This window comes from Strigops habroptila, chromosome 4, assembly GCF_004027225.2.
Source record: "Strigops habroptila isolate Jane chromosome 4, bStrHab1.2.pri, whole genome shotgun sequence".
NCBI lineage: Eukaryota > Metazoa > Chordata > Aves > Psittaciformes > Psittacidae > Strigops > Strigops habroptila.
The window spans coordinates 38,427,536-38,443,934 of record NC_046358.1 but is presented as its reverse complement, the minus strand read 5'-3'; the positions used below and the strand labels follow the sequence as shown (position 1 = coordinate 38,443,934).

The 16,399-nt window shown below is 41.1% G+C and overlaps 1 protein-coding gene across 4 annotated transcripts in view; it reads left to right on the top strand.

Annotated features, from left to right (window-relative positions):
• The window catches only part of PRORP (protein only RNase P catalytic subunit), a 46,878-nt gene that overhangs the window by 10,781 nt on the left and 19,698 nt on the right, over window positions 1–16,399 (top strand). For all 4 annotated transcript variants that reach the window (XM_030481705.1, XM_030481707.1, XM_030481708.1 and 1 more), the window contains one exon: window positions 11,833–11,940. In XM_030481705.1, coding sequence (XP_030337565.1) covers window positions 11,833–11,940 — 108 coding nt within the window. The remainder of the gene's footprint in view (window positions 1–11,832; window positions 11,941–16,399) is intronic.

Genomic DNA, 16,399 nt, shown 5'->3' with positions numbered 1-16,399 from the left:
GGGATTAGCGATTCAGCCCCAGCCATATGGAATGAAGCTGAGCTCCGCTAGATGGAGCACACGCCACATCTCAGCGTGGTTTTGCTTTAGCTTTTCAAGTATTGATGTCATTTTGTTGCAGCTGGCACCTCAGTTCTGCACCGGTTCAGGAAATATGGAAGAGGACACCAGGTTTAATTCTCAGGCTTTCTGCAGACACAGACATTGTGTAACAGTTGCAGAAACTTAAAACAATTAGTGTGGGGTGCTTGTACTTGCAGCCTGTTGTTCAGACATCTAATTTCCACACATTTTCTCCTCAGTTCAGGACTTCTGGCTGATCTAGCTGTGAATTGTACAGCGGAGTAAAAATTATCCTTAAAAATATAGAAATAATTTTAAGTATTTAATGGGTACTGGTGTTCTATAATATTAAAAGATAAACAAAAGGATGTGTTTCATTGCACACTGTACAGCAATATCTGTTCTCTGAAAGCCTTTGTGAAAATTACGGTTGAGGTTGGTTTATTAAAGAAAGCAACAACAACAAAACTTCTACTTCCTTAACCAGTTAACTGTCTTAGCCTGTGAGGTTTCATTTCTGTTCCTGTGGAGACTGCTGGCTTGAAAGTTTCAAATCTGTCAGGTACGCAGGGCTAGATTAGCAGTACCTGTTGAAGGCGGGAGATGTAGAAAGGGAGCTCTGGCTAACAGGACATTTCAAGCCCAAGCTGTGCAGTAGTGGAAATGATGTTCCCCCTGTTTGAGAACCTGATAGATCAAATGAATGTAATCTAATAAAGACTCAATACACTATTTTAAGTTTTGATGTCAATAGGTTTTGTTAGTCCATGTGATAGCTGAAATTCTGTCATTTACCACTCTGGGGCCACCCACTTGCTAGTTCCATATCAGCAGGCAGTTACCCGGCAGCTGAATGGAGATGAACTCAGCTGTACAGCTTAAAGTCTGCTCCCTCAGTGAATTTTGAGCATGGATGTGTGGGTAGAGGAGGCAAAACAGTGTTGTGATATGTCAGAGGTTTCCAGAAATAAATGTGGGACTTTTTAGTTGCCTTTGTGCTGTGAAAGCAGATGCGTGATGATGAAAATATGCTGCCCATTTTAGGTATGCCGGACTGTGTGACTTCTCCTGTAGCCAGGGTTTTCCAGAGGGGAAACTAGGTGAAAAGGCTGAAAATAGGATGTAAGCAAGTACATCTGAGACGGGGGTTTCCATTTTCCAGTCAGTTACATTTTTGTAGTAGCCGCAATTCAAATAGAAAAGATTTTAGCTTTCTATTCCTTCTTTTCTCCTAAGTAGTTTTCTTTAGTTCGCCTGTGTTTCTTGCGATGAAATTATTACTCAGGGAAACAGTTTGAGTTGTTTGAGCTGTAAAAATTTTATTCCAGTGTTTCAAATTGAATATGTAATGCATTGGAATCTTTTTGATTTTGGGGTCCCTCCCTCACTGAGGAATAGTCTTTTGTCTTACTTTTGCGGCAGCATTGTGGCTTTATTTGATTTTGTTTCTCTCACTTAAGAATAAATGCAGTCAGAGTAGAAAACCGGGAAGAAAGATTTGGTTTGTTGAAGACCTCCCAAAAGTAGTCTGTTGTGCTGCGATTAAAAAAAACCTAATCTTTTTTTGTAATTAGTTTTAGGAAGGAAAATCAAACAATTTAGATTTGTACATCAGAATGGTAGTGAACACGATTTACAAATACATTGGAAAGATGGCTTGCATGAATTATAAGGAAATACCTGTTATCTATTAAAAATAGACATCGATTCAGATCTTTATGTGCAGCTACTGAAAGGCCTATTAGGATGTCATACAATGATCTAATACAATGAGCTGCCACCTTGCAGGCTGCTGTAGAAAGAGAACAATTGTAAGATTGTCACCTTTTGTACCAGTGTCTATATGATGTTTTCAGTTAGATGCCTGTTTACTCTGGCTTCATTTAGTTGGGAGCTATGCCATTGAGCCTGAGATGATATAATTGGTATACTGAGAGGCAGAATCAACTTTTACTGTGGTGACTTTCATGTCACAGCTGCTCCCAGGTGTTTCTCTCAAATACCCAAACACAGTAATTTCATTCCCTTTGTGGCTACCTCATACCCATGATAAGCCTGAAAGGACTGCGGTGCAGGGGGAAGGAAACGTGGGAGATGTGTATGTGCTGTCAAGAAAGCAGGAAGAGATGGATTTGTGGGCATGTAAAGTCCCCACATTAGATCTGGACTAAATGTGAAAGGGCGTTTTACATATTCTTCTAGAATGTAGGGGACTGGAGGGGGAAGAGAATGTGACCCATTCATGTCAGTGTTATTTTTCAACTGAATGAGGTCGTGCTGTTTCCAAGGAGCTTTGAAAAAAGCTCTATCTCTTAGTTTTAGATTGATGCCTTTTCTGTAACGCTTTGGTTCTCCTTTCACATGTGCATGTTTCCCAGCTCCATGATTTGCCCCAAAGCACTGTGTGGTATATATCAGTCCTGTTTTGAATGGACTAATTTATTACTTCCAAAACCCCTATGTACTCTGAACTCTTAAGACCATGCCTGAGACAGTCTGCCCTAACTTCATCTGGCAGAGCCTTCACTCCCAACTTCTAGTGTACTTCTCATTCTTCTACCTGCCTTGTTGACTCTCAAGTTGTGGTCAGTCAGCTAAATTGCCTGCACTTGAGCAGTTTCTAAGGCGAGCTACCCTGAGATGCCTGGGTGATGATGGCTGTCCATCTTGCACCTGGATGTCATAGCTGCTTTGCTCAGGGAGGAAAAGAAGGGTAGTTAATTCAGTTAGGCCTTGTGAGTCTCCTGAGAAGGTAGGGCTTGAAGAGCAGAAAACACCTTCACACCAAATAGCTGCTGCTGTGTGCACAGTGTGTGCCACAGCCAAGGGTATGTGTGCTGTTTACCTCCTCTACATCTATTCCCATGTATGCTATCTCCTCCTGGTCACTACCAGGAAACAACTCTCTGAGAGGAGGAAGCGTGGAAGGAAGGGGAAGGCTAGGTGGAATTTCTCTTGTGGGTTCATGTGCCCCCTTACCTCCCAGATATGTGCCACATTGCAGCAAAGGGATCAGATTCATGGTTAAGAGTTTGTCCTCTAGAGTAGGAGTGCAAAAATTTGGCATGTTGCTGAATGCTGCAAAGCCCCTTGCACTGGGATGGGAACTGTTTTGAGCAGGAACATGTTGGTTCCTCAGATTTTGCAGAATAGAAGATTGATGACCAAGTCCGATGCTGCCTTGTTGCTTTTTAGTTATTTTTAGTTATGGGAAGGATATGGTCATTAGCTTGTAGATAAGGAGATAAGGGTAGGGTTAGCATTGCAATTGCAATTCAATACACTGATATCAAGCCTGAAGAGTCCTGGATCATGAAGATGTGCAGTCATAGGAGTCTAGGGAAACCTTTAAAGGTGAGACAACATTTGCAAGTAAGGTTGAACAGCTGCTGCTTTGTCCCCTCCACCCCACCCAGTTCTCTGCTAATATGAGCCACTGGACTTAGTAAGGAGAGGTTTAGTATTTGGTAGGGCAGAATCCTGCATTGCCTTTAGAGCCAGGTTTGCTGCTAGATCTTGTAACATCCACAAGGATAGAGGAGAGCTTGTCTGAGTGGAGATCAGGGTTAGCTGTGGGTTCATTTCAGTTGCCGTTTTCCTACAACTAAAGTTAGTTTGGGGGCAAGAGAGAACACTAGCCTCAGAGCTTGATCCACTATTCAGTCTTGTAGGTCTAGTAAGCACAGAATAAAGACAGGTAATGGTTTATGGCTGTTGTTGAGACAACTGCAGTAGCAGAGTGCTCAGAGTCTGAGAGCACTGCAGGCCAAGCTGCAGCTTTCATCCTGCTTACTGTCCTCCTGCCTCCATTTAGTTCAGGGTGGATGTTACACTTTTCTTGTGATATGATCTATTAGTGGGGAGGGAACTCTGAGGAAGGAAAAGGAGGGGAAGAGAGGAGGCCAAATGGGAAATGGGTGGTGAGAGACAAAGGCAGTTGTAATTTTTCTAAGGTTTCTCTTGCATATTCCCTTACCCCAGAGGCTCCCGATATTGGAAGCAAACAGAAGCACAGTCATTTGGCAGGAGGATAAAAGACTTAGCTGCTTCCTTAGCAGCAAGAAATAGATATAGATGAAAACATTATAAATTCAGCGCATATTTCTTTCCCTCAGTTACCTCAGTGTTAGAGAATCCTTCTTGAGGATGGGTCAGATTCTTCTGGGGTGGTCCACAATCCTCCTTTTCTCAATTCAGATAGCAAGGAATGAGTTGGGATTTCCTTCAGGTCACTTGGTCTCCTCTGCCATCAAAATTAGGCCGCCCTGCAACACAAGAATGTTCCTTTCTTCCAATCTATTGTCTAAACAGATTGTGTGCCAGTGCCTCATTACCCTCACAGTAAAGAATTTCTCCCTAATGTATAATCTAACTCTATCCTCTCTCAGTTTAAAGCCATTCCCCCTTGTCCTTTCACTATATGCCCTTGTAAAAAGTCTCTTGCTAGATTTCTTGTAAGCCACCTTTAGGTACTGGAAGTCTGCTACAAGGTCTTTCCAGAGCCTTCTGTTCTGCAGGCTGAACAACCCCAGCTCTCTCAGCCTGTCTTCATAGGAAAGGTGCTCCAGCCCTCTGTTCATCCTCATGGACCTTCTCTGGACTTGCTCCAGCAGGTCCACATTCCTCTTGTATTGGGGGCCCCAGAGCTGAATGCAGTGCTACAGGTGGGGTCTTACAAGAGCAGAGTAGGGGGAGAGAATCACCTCCCTTAACCTGCTGGCCACGCTCCTTTGGATGCAGCCTTGCACATGGTTGACTTTCTGGGCTGCAAGTGCAATAGTGTTTTTAATTTTGAAAGCACTGTGAATTCAAAATATTTGTGCCTTTGCAAGGGTTTGTTTGTTTATTTGTTTTAAAAGAAAGGTTCAAATGGTGCATTTCTATACTTATGTATGGCATTATGTACTTATGATGGCAGCCTTGCAAAGATGAGGTTATTTTTCCACTAAGGACAGCAGCACAAACTGCTTATTCCTCCATGTTAAGTGTGCTCAGGAAGGACATTTCAGAAGTGCATTGCCTGAATTGTTGAGGGCCACGTTTTGCTTTGGCCTTGCGACTGACCCTCTGCCATCTGACGTAGGCAGTCAGGAACAAGTCCTGCAACAGCACTGTCTGCAGGCAACATAGAGCACATCTCAGCCATGTCAATGTGCCTGTGAGTACCTTCTTGTTTGTGACAGTGTCTCTGAAGGGTGCAGCCACAGGAGTTTGTGAGTCCTGGAGTATTTGTTAGCTTTAAAAGCATGTAACAGAGGGCAAACAAACAGTATGCAATCCAGAGTACATAGTGTTACCATACACAATACTGAGAAAAGCCTTCCTGCTTATAAGGGTTCGAAGGGGATTTCCAAGCTTTGAAACTGTGAGGGAAATATTGAAACCCTTCAGGCATAGCAACAAACAGATTTAAAAGTACTCCAGCAAGGCACCTAAAAAAAAAAATTGGCTGGATTTCAGTTTGACAGCTGAATTTTATTTCTCACACTCTAATGCTAATTCCTGTGTTTTTCTTCTGATACCAAGAAACAGTGCTGAAAACAAAGCAACCCCCGTCACTTTGTATTTTATACAACTGTTAAAAAGTGAATGCTTTCACTTCTCTAAAAGCTGCTCTTACGGTACTGGAAAACACCCTGTTTGATAATAAGGGTAGAGTTACATAGTACGTAAGAGCAGTATAGTATTCTGTTAATTAGAATTTGTTCTTTCCTTGCACTTGAGAATATTGTTATTCAATATGGAGAGGGGAAGCACTGCTTTTTCTGCTGTACAAAGCTTAAACTATTGTGAATGCTTCTGGAAACAATATATGTTGAATACTGTAGTTTTGCACTTAGTTTGACTTCAGTGTTTCTCCACCATTCCTGATGAGTGAGCATAAACTTTATTATTTAGAAAAAGTGACAAGCAGCCTTTTCTGCAGTGATTTTAATAAGTTTTGTTAGGGTGTTTTCTTTTTTTCCCTTTCCACCCCCCCCCCCTTTTTTTTTTCAAATACCATGTGTTGGAATGAACATAATAGCCTTTCTTGTATTTAAAAGTCCTCTATGGATTTGTTCATGTATCTCCTTTGTATGTCATATTACTTTGGATTTTGGCATGTAGATCAGTAGATGTTTTGGATTCTTGAAGAATTTGAGCAATACCATGATTTTTATTTGTAGTTCCCAACATATTTCCCATTTAGACTTGAGGGAGAAAAGTGCTCAAGTGATCTGACCTTTCTGTGATCTGAAACATGTCATACCTTTCATCTGTTACAGACATTAAAATTGTTTCAGAATACTCATTTGAATTACTCTCATTGCTCTTATCAAAGTACATGCTTGTTTAGCTATGTTTTCTCTGTTTTGTCTTCATTGTAATGTTTATTTCTGTGTTAACCAGATTTAATATAGTAAATCGGTGAATACTAATAATGAATTCCACCCCTCATTTTTATTGTGCTTTTGAGGCTTGTAGTCTGTGTGTGCACTGGTATTGGAAGAAAAACACATTTCTGTTTATAAAGGTATGACAGAAGTTGAAATACTATTAATACTCTTACAGAAAAGTCCTATTTTCAGATTTATTACTACTGCTGTTACACAGCCAATATTATTGGCTCTGAAAGCCAGACCTTTGAAGTCTGAGGTCACACTTTTTTTTTAATTTTTCAATGAACTTTTTAAAATGGCAAAGCCAATCTTCTTTCCTTTCTTTCTCTTCTCTCCTTCTCCCTCTCCTTCTCCCTCTCCCACTCCTCTGCTCTGCTTCCTTTCCTTTTCAAACAATAATTCCTGTACTTCAGGTTTTTAAAACCAAACCCTACCTCTTGTTTTGCTGCAATACCTTGTGTTGAGAGATAAATCTCATAAAATGTTGTAGTTTCACAATCCAGTCAGTTCCCATAGGTAGCCCTGACTATGCTAAAAGGTGATCCCGATAGTCTCACCAGGCTCATTCTTATTCCATGTCCTGGCTGGATTTTCTTGGCAGGACAGACCTCTGTGCTTTGACCTGAATGGAAGGGCTGTTTCAGGCCAAAGACTGTTATATTGGCTCAGTTCATCCATTTCAGTCTTTCTCGTTGTGCCAAAAAATGTGTGTGTATAGGTAGAGGAGGGGACAAGGCTAGTAATGAATGGCTGAAAGGAGAAGATAGAAAAACCTCTTTCTGTGTCAGCACCAGTACATACCAATATGAAATGATGGTGAAATAGCACGAGTCATCCAGCTGGTGTGGAATACCAAAAAAATGTGAGACTGTTTTGGGCTTTTGCTAAGATGTGAATGGACTTGAGCCACCTGCATGCTAGTGGTTTAACAAAAAGTTGTTTTAAATGTCTAATTCTTCACATCAAGATAAATTCCATCATGGGTTTGTTATCGCTCACTCTTACTTCCAAATTGATTTACAAAGATAAGTTTTCTTAGCAGAAGGTGTGGTGAATCATTTCTAACGGTTGCATAGTTGGCATTCCCCTATTTTCCCAGATAGACAATGAATGAAATCAGGTGGGATTTTTTTAAATTCCCTTTTCTTTTGTATATGGTGCGAAACAGGACATCGCTGGAGCCTCCCGTGAGCATCCTGCTGCATTGCACGTATTCCTGCTGCAGGGAGGCATGTTCCTGAGGTAACAGCCTTGCTGCATTGCAACACTTTCCTGTGGCTCCCGAGCATTAAGAGGATCATGTCAATAAGCAATGCTGAATGTGTTTTTTAAGTTTTGGCCCTTCAGTTGTGAACTCTGTTGAAGCAAATTTGAGTAGCATTTCTGAGGCTGGGAGAATGGACTTTTCCTCGGAAACTTTGTGAGATGTACCCAGTCAGAACAAGTTAGAAATCAGTGTAAGGTTTGCTGTATTTGTTTTGGTGCTCTTACCTCGAGAGAGAGATGTTTTGCTACTTGTTGGCATGTTGAAGGGATTCATCAGAAGAGCCCCTTGTCGTGTTTAGCAGGACATTTCCATGTAAATGTTCCTTCAGCATATGCAGGGGTGTATGCAGATGATGTGTTGCCTTGTCCATTTGGAAGGGGAAGCCTGTATGAATAGCTCCTTTTTGCCTGAAGAAAGACAACCTTCATGTCACTGTTGTACTGCATTGACAATTACTGTGTCTGGTTTCTCTTGATCAGCTGTACCCTAGCTGCATCTGTGCTCTACTTCATTTACTGCTTATAAACATCTTACAGTTGGTTAGTGAGGGAAATATCTTTAGAGAATTGTGGGTGAATCAACTCTTTATTACTGTAGCTGTAAGATCTGCATAAAATCCAGACAAATCCTGATCTTTGAATGATAAGCATCCTTCACATTGTTTATTTTCTCTCTTTGTGGTGGGTTGACCCTGGCTGGATGCTGGTTGCCCACCAAGCCTCTATCACTCCCCTCCTCAGCAGGACGGGGGACAGGGGACTGGGGGGAAAGGGAGGAGGAGAAAAGAAGATGGTGAAAAACTTGTCAAGATAAAGGCAGTTTAATAAAGCAAAAGCAAAGGCTTGTGTGTGGAAGCAAAGGAATGCAGAAGATTTATTCTCTACTTCCCATCAGCAGGCGATGTCCGGCCACTTCCCTGGAAGCAGGGGTTCAGTATGCGTAGTGGTTGGTCTGGAAGACAAACATTGTAATAACAAACACCCCCTACCCCCTTTCTCTTACTTTCATTGCTCAGCAGACGCTGTATGGTATGGAATATCCCTTTGGTTAATTTGGGTCAGCTGTCCTGGCTATGTCCCCTCCAAGATCTTGCCCACCCCCAGCCTGCTGGCGAGGGGGGATGTTAGAGAGGCAGCTACCACCTTTCTAGCTACCAGTACAAAGCACAGCCCAATGAGGGCTGCAATGGGATAAATTAACTCTGTCTCAGCCAGACCCAATACTCATAGTGTGTGTTTGAATAATCCTTTCTGCTGCATCTGGATTATGTAGCCTGCTGCTTGTTCCCTTTTCCTTCACTGTATCCAGAGAAGATGGGAAATACGGCCACTTGAAAATTGTCTCTCAGGGGAGCAGGCCTGCATCTTCTCTGTTGTTCTTTATGTTTTGTTTTGTTTTTTTCTGGAAAGGAGCACTCTTGTGTGTTGCTGGGGAAATATGGATAGTGAAGAGTAAATGAACCGATCCTTGGGGATTTTTAGTCCATCTAAGGCTTTTCACTGGAGTCTTCCGTATTTGGTGACATAAATTAAACTTGGCCATTTGTCTTCTGCACTTACTCTGCTGTTAACTCCTCATCTCCCTGTGTGGATAAGCATCTCCTGTACCAGCAAACCATCTCTCCCTGTGTATTGCACCGTTTACTGGTAATGAGGCAAAATAATTGAGCAGATCTGAGAAGCTGGCAGGAACACACTGCCATGCACCTGTTGAGAATGGAATAGGAGACACGGACAGGAGGAATTGGCAGGGAAAGTTGGGTGGCCAAGGTATGATGCTGAAAAAGCTGCAGCATCTCCCCAGCTCCAAAAGTAAATCCCAGAGAACCAGGAGCTGGCTTCTGAGAGGTGCTGAGACTATCCTGGTGCCTCTTAGCAGGACCCTCCTTGCAGCTCCTGCTCCATCTGCCCTGCTGGGAGAGAGGGAGCCAAGCAAAGAGTGGGCAGAGGGGGCACTGACCCACCAAGCTCCTCTGCTGCTCCCCCAGCTCGTGCTGTAGTGTTCCCTCAACAAAGCACTCCACTCTGCCCATCAGGGGAAAGTCACCCCTTCAGGAACTGCTCTGGAACTATTGTCACTTGAAATGAAATACCACTTTAAAAGTTCTCCACAACGTGTTTGTTTTGTATTGAACCGAGCCCTTAAGGACAAGATAACATGTACACTATACTTCATAAAAATGGCTACTTGACTGTAACTATGTTACTTCAAATAATACTGCCATTTGTTGACAGTATGAAAACAATGCTCTACTGGGGTGTTTACTGTGTGTTTTTCATCTGCTTCTACTGACTTTTGACTTTTCTGTCTTCACTCATCTTTGTTTCAAAGCTCTCGTATTTTACCTTCATTCAGTCTGCATGTATTTTCCTTCTTTTTATCTTTCCCACATTTCAGATAGCCATCCAGTATTACAGTTTGGTTCATCTGATTTTGAGCCATGGGGAAGTCTACTGGATGGCACAAGTCTAAAGTCAGGAATCACTGTTGTTTGGGTTTGCATTTGTTTCTACTCCCCCGCACTGCCACCGCCTTTGCTAGTGAGGTCCTTTCTGTGTCTTGGTGTCCCTATCAGGTGGCAATAAGAATATTCTTCTGTATAAAATACATTAACATTGGGGCTGGGGGGGGAGGGGGAAACACTTCACAAGTGCCAACAATTTCTTTTTGTTTGGGATGATCGTTTTCTTGCCCAGCCTTTTATACTCTCTCAATAATAACATTTAAGCCATGGAGAAATGAAAGATAACATAAAAAGCAGTTGATTCTGCTGGTGCTAGACTGAGCCCTGTGTTGTCTGTGTTCTCATCAGTGTGCTTTTGACCAGTACGCCTCTGTTCACTTGGAAATTATGCCTGGAATTTTAACACCTGAGTGAGACATCCTTATCTCACTTGGTGGTTTGTGCTTTTAATACAAGTAACCCTTTTCCTGGTATAATTTGTCTTAAGCATTCTGACTAAATTTGAAGTCAGTGATCATTTGTTACTGCCTGACAGCAGTGTATTTTCTGGACAAACAAATTCTTTCTTTCATTCCTTTCTCTGAGGAAGAATTGTATGTACTCTATAGGCTTTTGTTTGGATGCTGAGGGGATGTTTTTTATTTAGACTTACATGTTGCCGTATGGCTACATGGGAGAAAGCAGGATTGGAAGAGTGCTTCTTGAATTTAGAGCAGAAGGCATGAAATTTGCAATTGTTTTGAGTTCCTATGAAAGTTCATTTATAGCCTGAGGCTGTGAAACCTCTGTTACCAATAAATAAGTCTTGTTAGTAGAAAGGTCATTTATGAAATCAGGTCACTGCCCACCAGGATGGCTTAGGGTTCCTCTGCCTATTAAAAACAGTCAGAAGCAGGAAGTAGAAATCTTATGCAAGGGTCTGCTAAAAACACTAAATCTTTCCTCAAAAATCAAGGGAGAAATTCCTGAAGATTTTATTAAAACTTTGTATTCTGTTCTCTTCCTGTGGGGGTCTCAAGCCTAAGCAATTGTGGTTTTCCTTCCATTGGAAGAACTAGATGGAGGCTGTTGGTTTGCTCAATCACTGCATTATGTTTCTGACCTAGTAAAGAAGTCCATTGTTTTGCTAGCCTTAAAGCTGCGTATTTCTCACAAATGGAATGCTGTGTTTCTAAATGTATGTTTATGTAAATATTGACTGGCGTTCAGAGATTTCAGAATTCTTACAGAGAAACTAAGTATGATGCTTATCTTACACTTGGAAATGTTAAGAGTTAGTAATAGTGTCACACTACTGGTTTGTAAAGTTGCTTCGTTTTGCAGCTGTTGTGTAACAATATAGCATGTATCTTTATAAAAGTGTACAGTTTGGATTATAATTCTGAAAATCTGGATGACTGTAAACTTTTGGGTCTCAGTTGTAATGTAATTTAAAATTATATTGGAAGTAGCCACTGTAACACGGCTTTTAAAGATTTTTGCATGTGTGTATGTGGTTGCTTTACCAAATGTGCAAGTAAAGATGTGAAGTGTAGCCAGCAAAGGCAAAGTGAGAGATTTAGGCTTTATTTCATTTTTTTTTTAATACAAAATGAATGAAGTGTCTTTCTGTTAACATATTCTTCGCCTGTATGTGTTTGTTTCTTTCTTTGTTTCAGGAATTTGAAGCCTTTCAAAAATTTGTGGAAAATCGGCTTCCATTTGATGTTGTTATTGATGGACTCAATGTTTCCCACATAAACCCCAGAAAGATGCAGTGTGAAAATGTAAGTGCTGGTTAAATATTCATTAAGAGTTTTGTGTATGCTGATTGTATTGTAAACCAGTGAGTGCCTCATTATTACTTATCCTCTTGAGGCATTGATCAGGCAATTTTGTAGCACATGTTACAATGAAGTTCAAAGTTATCTAGATTTCATAAATTAAAAATGATCAGTGGGAAGATGGTTCTTACATATTTGATTGCATTAGCCATAAAAAAATTGTACCTAAATTTCCTCATGTATCTAGTACTCATAGTTAGAGCTAAGGTATTGATAACAGTGTTAACAGGACATACACTCTGTGTGTTTTCATAGTAATAGGGATTTTAGGGAATAGACTAAATCGACCGTATAGGAAATTTAGTCTTATATAGTTTTGCTGGTAAGAGTTCTTAAAATAACACCTTTCTGAGTTCAAACCACCTCCTGTACAAGTTTAAACTTTATTTCACTTGCTGTTGCCTTAAGCATTGGAGTTCTGTGCTTAGAAGGGCAGCGAGAGAGGCAGTGAAGTTTCATGAGATACTGGCTCATGAAGAGGGTACTTTCCTTAATATAAAAATAGAAAAGGAAGTCTACAGGTTGTTTGGATGGGATCAGGGAGAAAGTGTGGATTATCTGAGAAGAATCTCAGGCAGCAGGTAGTGGCACAGAGTTTTAAGATCTAGAAAGAAAGACCTATATTGCCAAAGAGGGGAAGGAGAAATGAATGTCCTTCCTCAGTGCATGCCTGTCCCAGTGTGGGATTCTGAACAAGGTCCTGAATGGTCTGTAAAAGCTGTATGCAATGGAACAAAGAGACAGATAATTACTGCTGATTTCTGATCAGAAATCTTACTAGGAGGTATTAGTAGGCTGAGCAGCATAAAATGCCTTTGAGTTCCTCCTTAGCTTCTTCTGTATGGGAAGGACTCTGGGATACACGGTGCTGGGGAGCTCCAGAAGGATTGTATGGAGACATCAACTTTCTGTTTAGGTTGTTCCATACAGATACAGGTCAGATCTCTCTTGAATCCCAGGTATTTACAGATTAAGAGTTTTTTTAGGAAAATCTGCCTTTCCTTCCTGCACAACAGAGCAGGAACTTGGACTCACCCCTTCTTACCTCCAGAAGAAGATTCTCTTCACTAAAGTTTACTTGTTCTGTGAGCTGTGTTGCTATTAATTATTATTACATTTTGTCATGCACGAAAAATGTTAATTATTGGAGCTTCTGCCAGTGGGTCTTTTGCTGTTCCAGTTATCTGGATCCTGTTTTTAAGAGTGTGGAGTCATTACATGAGATAGGATGGACGTTCCCATTACTCCTGCCTTATACCTGTAGATATTCACTGGCTGGTAGAACCTTTTTTGGCATGGGAAATGTGTATTTGCACTCTGAGCAGCAAGAGTTCCTTCACTGCCCAAAAGTAATACTCTTCTAGACGCTGATTCTTCTACTAAAGACTTTTTCCTGTATTGAGCCTTTCTATTAATTGAAATAACTTTAAAATTATGTTTATAATAGATGTTTTGATACACAATTACAGTGTTAACTATGGAGTTAACAGTTTTTTCCAATTGGAAACATTGTTTAAACATGAGATCGTGCTGAATGCTGGCGAATCTGGTTTTATTTCTTCATGACCCCATGTTGTAACATGCCAGGAAAGGACTGTGTCTTTGTTCTTATTTTGGATACTTCTGACAAGAAGCATGTATTCATGTTTTCTTGCTCTTTTTTTCAAGACTGCTAAAAACAGAAAGGAAAAAAAAAAAACCAACCCTAAACCCACAAAGCAGAGCAATCCTTTCTTCCATCTCCAAACTTTTCTTCCAGAGGAGGGAGGGGAAGGCCACATTAATCTCTGCATGTATTGCCTTCCCTGGTTACTGGTGGTGCTGCCAAGTAATCCCCTATCTGCCACTGCTGACCTCGCTGAATGCTGTAGTATGTCCTTTGAGGGCTGACTCTGCCACAAAACATCCTCTTTTGAAGGCTGCTGTCCTCATGCCAGAGGCAGCTGAATGGAAAATGTGGAGTGGCAGGTCTGGGACATTCACAGTCTTTTAATAAAACTCTTCAAGGTACATAGGGAAGCATAGTGCAGAACTGAGAGGGTGGAGAGGAGAAATAGATGCAAGAGAATTTGGAGGCAGAGCACAAAGGATGGAAAAAGCCAAGAGTGAAGGCTGCTGAGGTCAAGCTTGCTGGCCAGGACAACGTGCCTGACCCATTTTGAAGAGGGGCATGCTGTGACTCTGTAGTGACCTCTTCTGTTCTACTTGAGAGATAATAAAGGAGCAGTGTTTCCAAGGACCTGTGTTAAAAGCTGCTCAAGCCACGTTTTGGTTGTCTAAAAGCTAAATTAAGTCTCCAAGTGGGAGTCAGTCTGTGCTCTTTGCAAGGCTTCATTACTGCAGCTGTTGGACCCAGTCAGGATATTGCTTTATACTTTTCTGTTCCAGTGTATAGTTAATATGCAGCAATGGTTGAAAGAGAAAAAAAAAAATGAGACTGTTCTCCATTGATAACACACTGCAAGCATTACTATTTGCAAATTGGTAGGGTTTTTTTTGGATTGTGTCCCTTATGTGATTTAGAGTGAACAGCAAAATAAAGGGCATTGTTAAACACAGGAGAAGGCCTAAGATTTATGTGACAATAATATGGTAATTTAAATACATTCTGGTCTTTGTTTAAATTTAACAAAAAATACTGTTCCACTTTATGATTTAGCTTTAAGAATTGTAACTGTTTTGCTGAAGACCAACTCCAGCTAACTCTTAGTCATATGATTAAAACAAGAATGTTTGCAAACATTCTGACATTTATCATTCCATTTAGGCATTCCTTAGGCCTATTAGGAAGACCTTAGGCATCTTGGGAAGGGGCTGGATTGTGTGAACAAGGCACAAATACCTTTAGGAATGAGAAGTTATAAAAGCAAAAGTTGAAGGAATGATTTTTACTCATTCAATCCCCAAAGTGTTCTGACATTCTGGAAAACTAGATATGTGATTTCCAGTAGCCCCAGGCAACTTCAGTCCTCACAGCCAGCACTTACTTAGCAGATCATCATGAATATTATTGACTTGGCAGATTTACAGGAACATCCTGTGGCAGTTTCTCTGGTACATGAGACTGTCGGTTTGTAATTACAGTCCCTTTTTTTCCAGGTTGGTTTTATACTAGGTCTGCTTCCTGGTACAAATCACCATGTGGCTGCATCAATTACTGACAAAAAGAGGAGGTAGCATGAGGGTGGGAACAAAGATTTTTGAGGGCTAGGGAATGGTTAGATCATCTGATTTGAAGGCACTGCACAATGTAGAACTGAGACCCTGGGTATTAGCCAGCACCTCTTACCAGCCCTTTGCTTCCTTACTGCAGCATTTTAAACTAGACATTAAAGTTGACTACTAATTAAAAGAATTATAGGCTGGAAATTATAATCCAGACAATAGAAACAAACTCCCATAAAGTCTAAAATCATTCAGTATTGTTTTTCTCCAGTTGTTTTGGGGTTTTTTCGCATTCTGGTGCTGTTCAAAACTGTACCTGATGTGTGTTTGCCGTGATGAGTTAGTCACTGTACTGCAAACGTGGTAGTTAATAAACTGAGGAATTCTTGCAGTTTAACTAAGCAGAGTTGATTCAGGCTGTGTCATGATGTTGAGTTAATCCTTTCCTCCAGATGTATCTAGTTACATAAATCCCTAGCCAGCACAATGGCATTTGGAACTCCCTGTCCTCTGCTGCCGTAATTCCCTGTAGTGCCCCCACCTTTCACCTTGCAAAGGTCAAGAGAGGGAATTTCCATGCACGAATTGTTTGGTTCTCTTACTAAACACAAACTGTTACATAATTATTAAATGCATTTTTGTCCTGTATACCACAATTTTCTGTAGAAGTATTCCTTGGAAGTGAGGGGGAACCCAGGTGCAAGCAGGATGTCTAGGCTCTGGAGCATCTTGCTTTGCTTGTGGGAGAGGAGTGAAGGGACTACAATGAACTGTGCTCCAGCTATCTCTAGACTGTGAAGGGCCGGGGTAGGGGATGAGGGAGGGGTAAGGGAGCACAATCAGCAAGTGCAATTTAAAGAGTACTTTGCTATTTTTAATTTACACTGAGACTGGTACATTGTAAATGAGGTATCAGTCAGCTCCTTTTTTAGCTGGTACCCATCTGGTGCTAGATGTAACTGAATATGTATTTCAAATGTGTGTTGGATCAAAGCTAACTCACAATTCCCTCTTCAAACAGTTTGGCAGTTGGGGTCAGCTCTGCCCTAACTTTACCCTCTCTAATCTCTGTATTCAACTCAGACATGTGAAAGACTGGTAAAATAGTTCCAGATTGAGTTCCATGAGGCTGACAAAGGAATAGTTTTTGCTCTTGGCGAATAGTTCAAAGTGATTGCTCCCAAACTTAATCAGCATTTCTATAAATGGACTACATAAGTTCATATAATTCCCACGT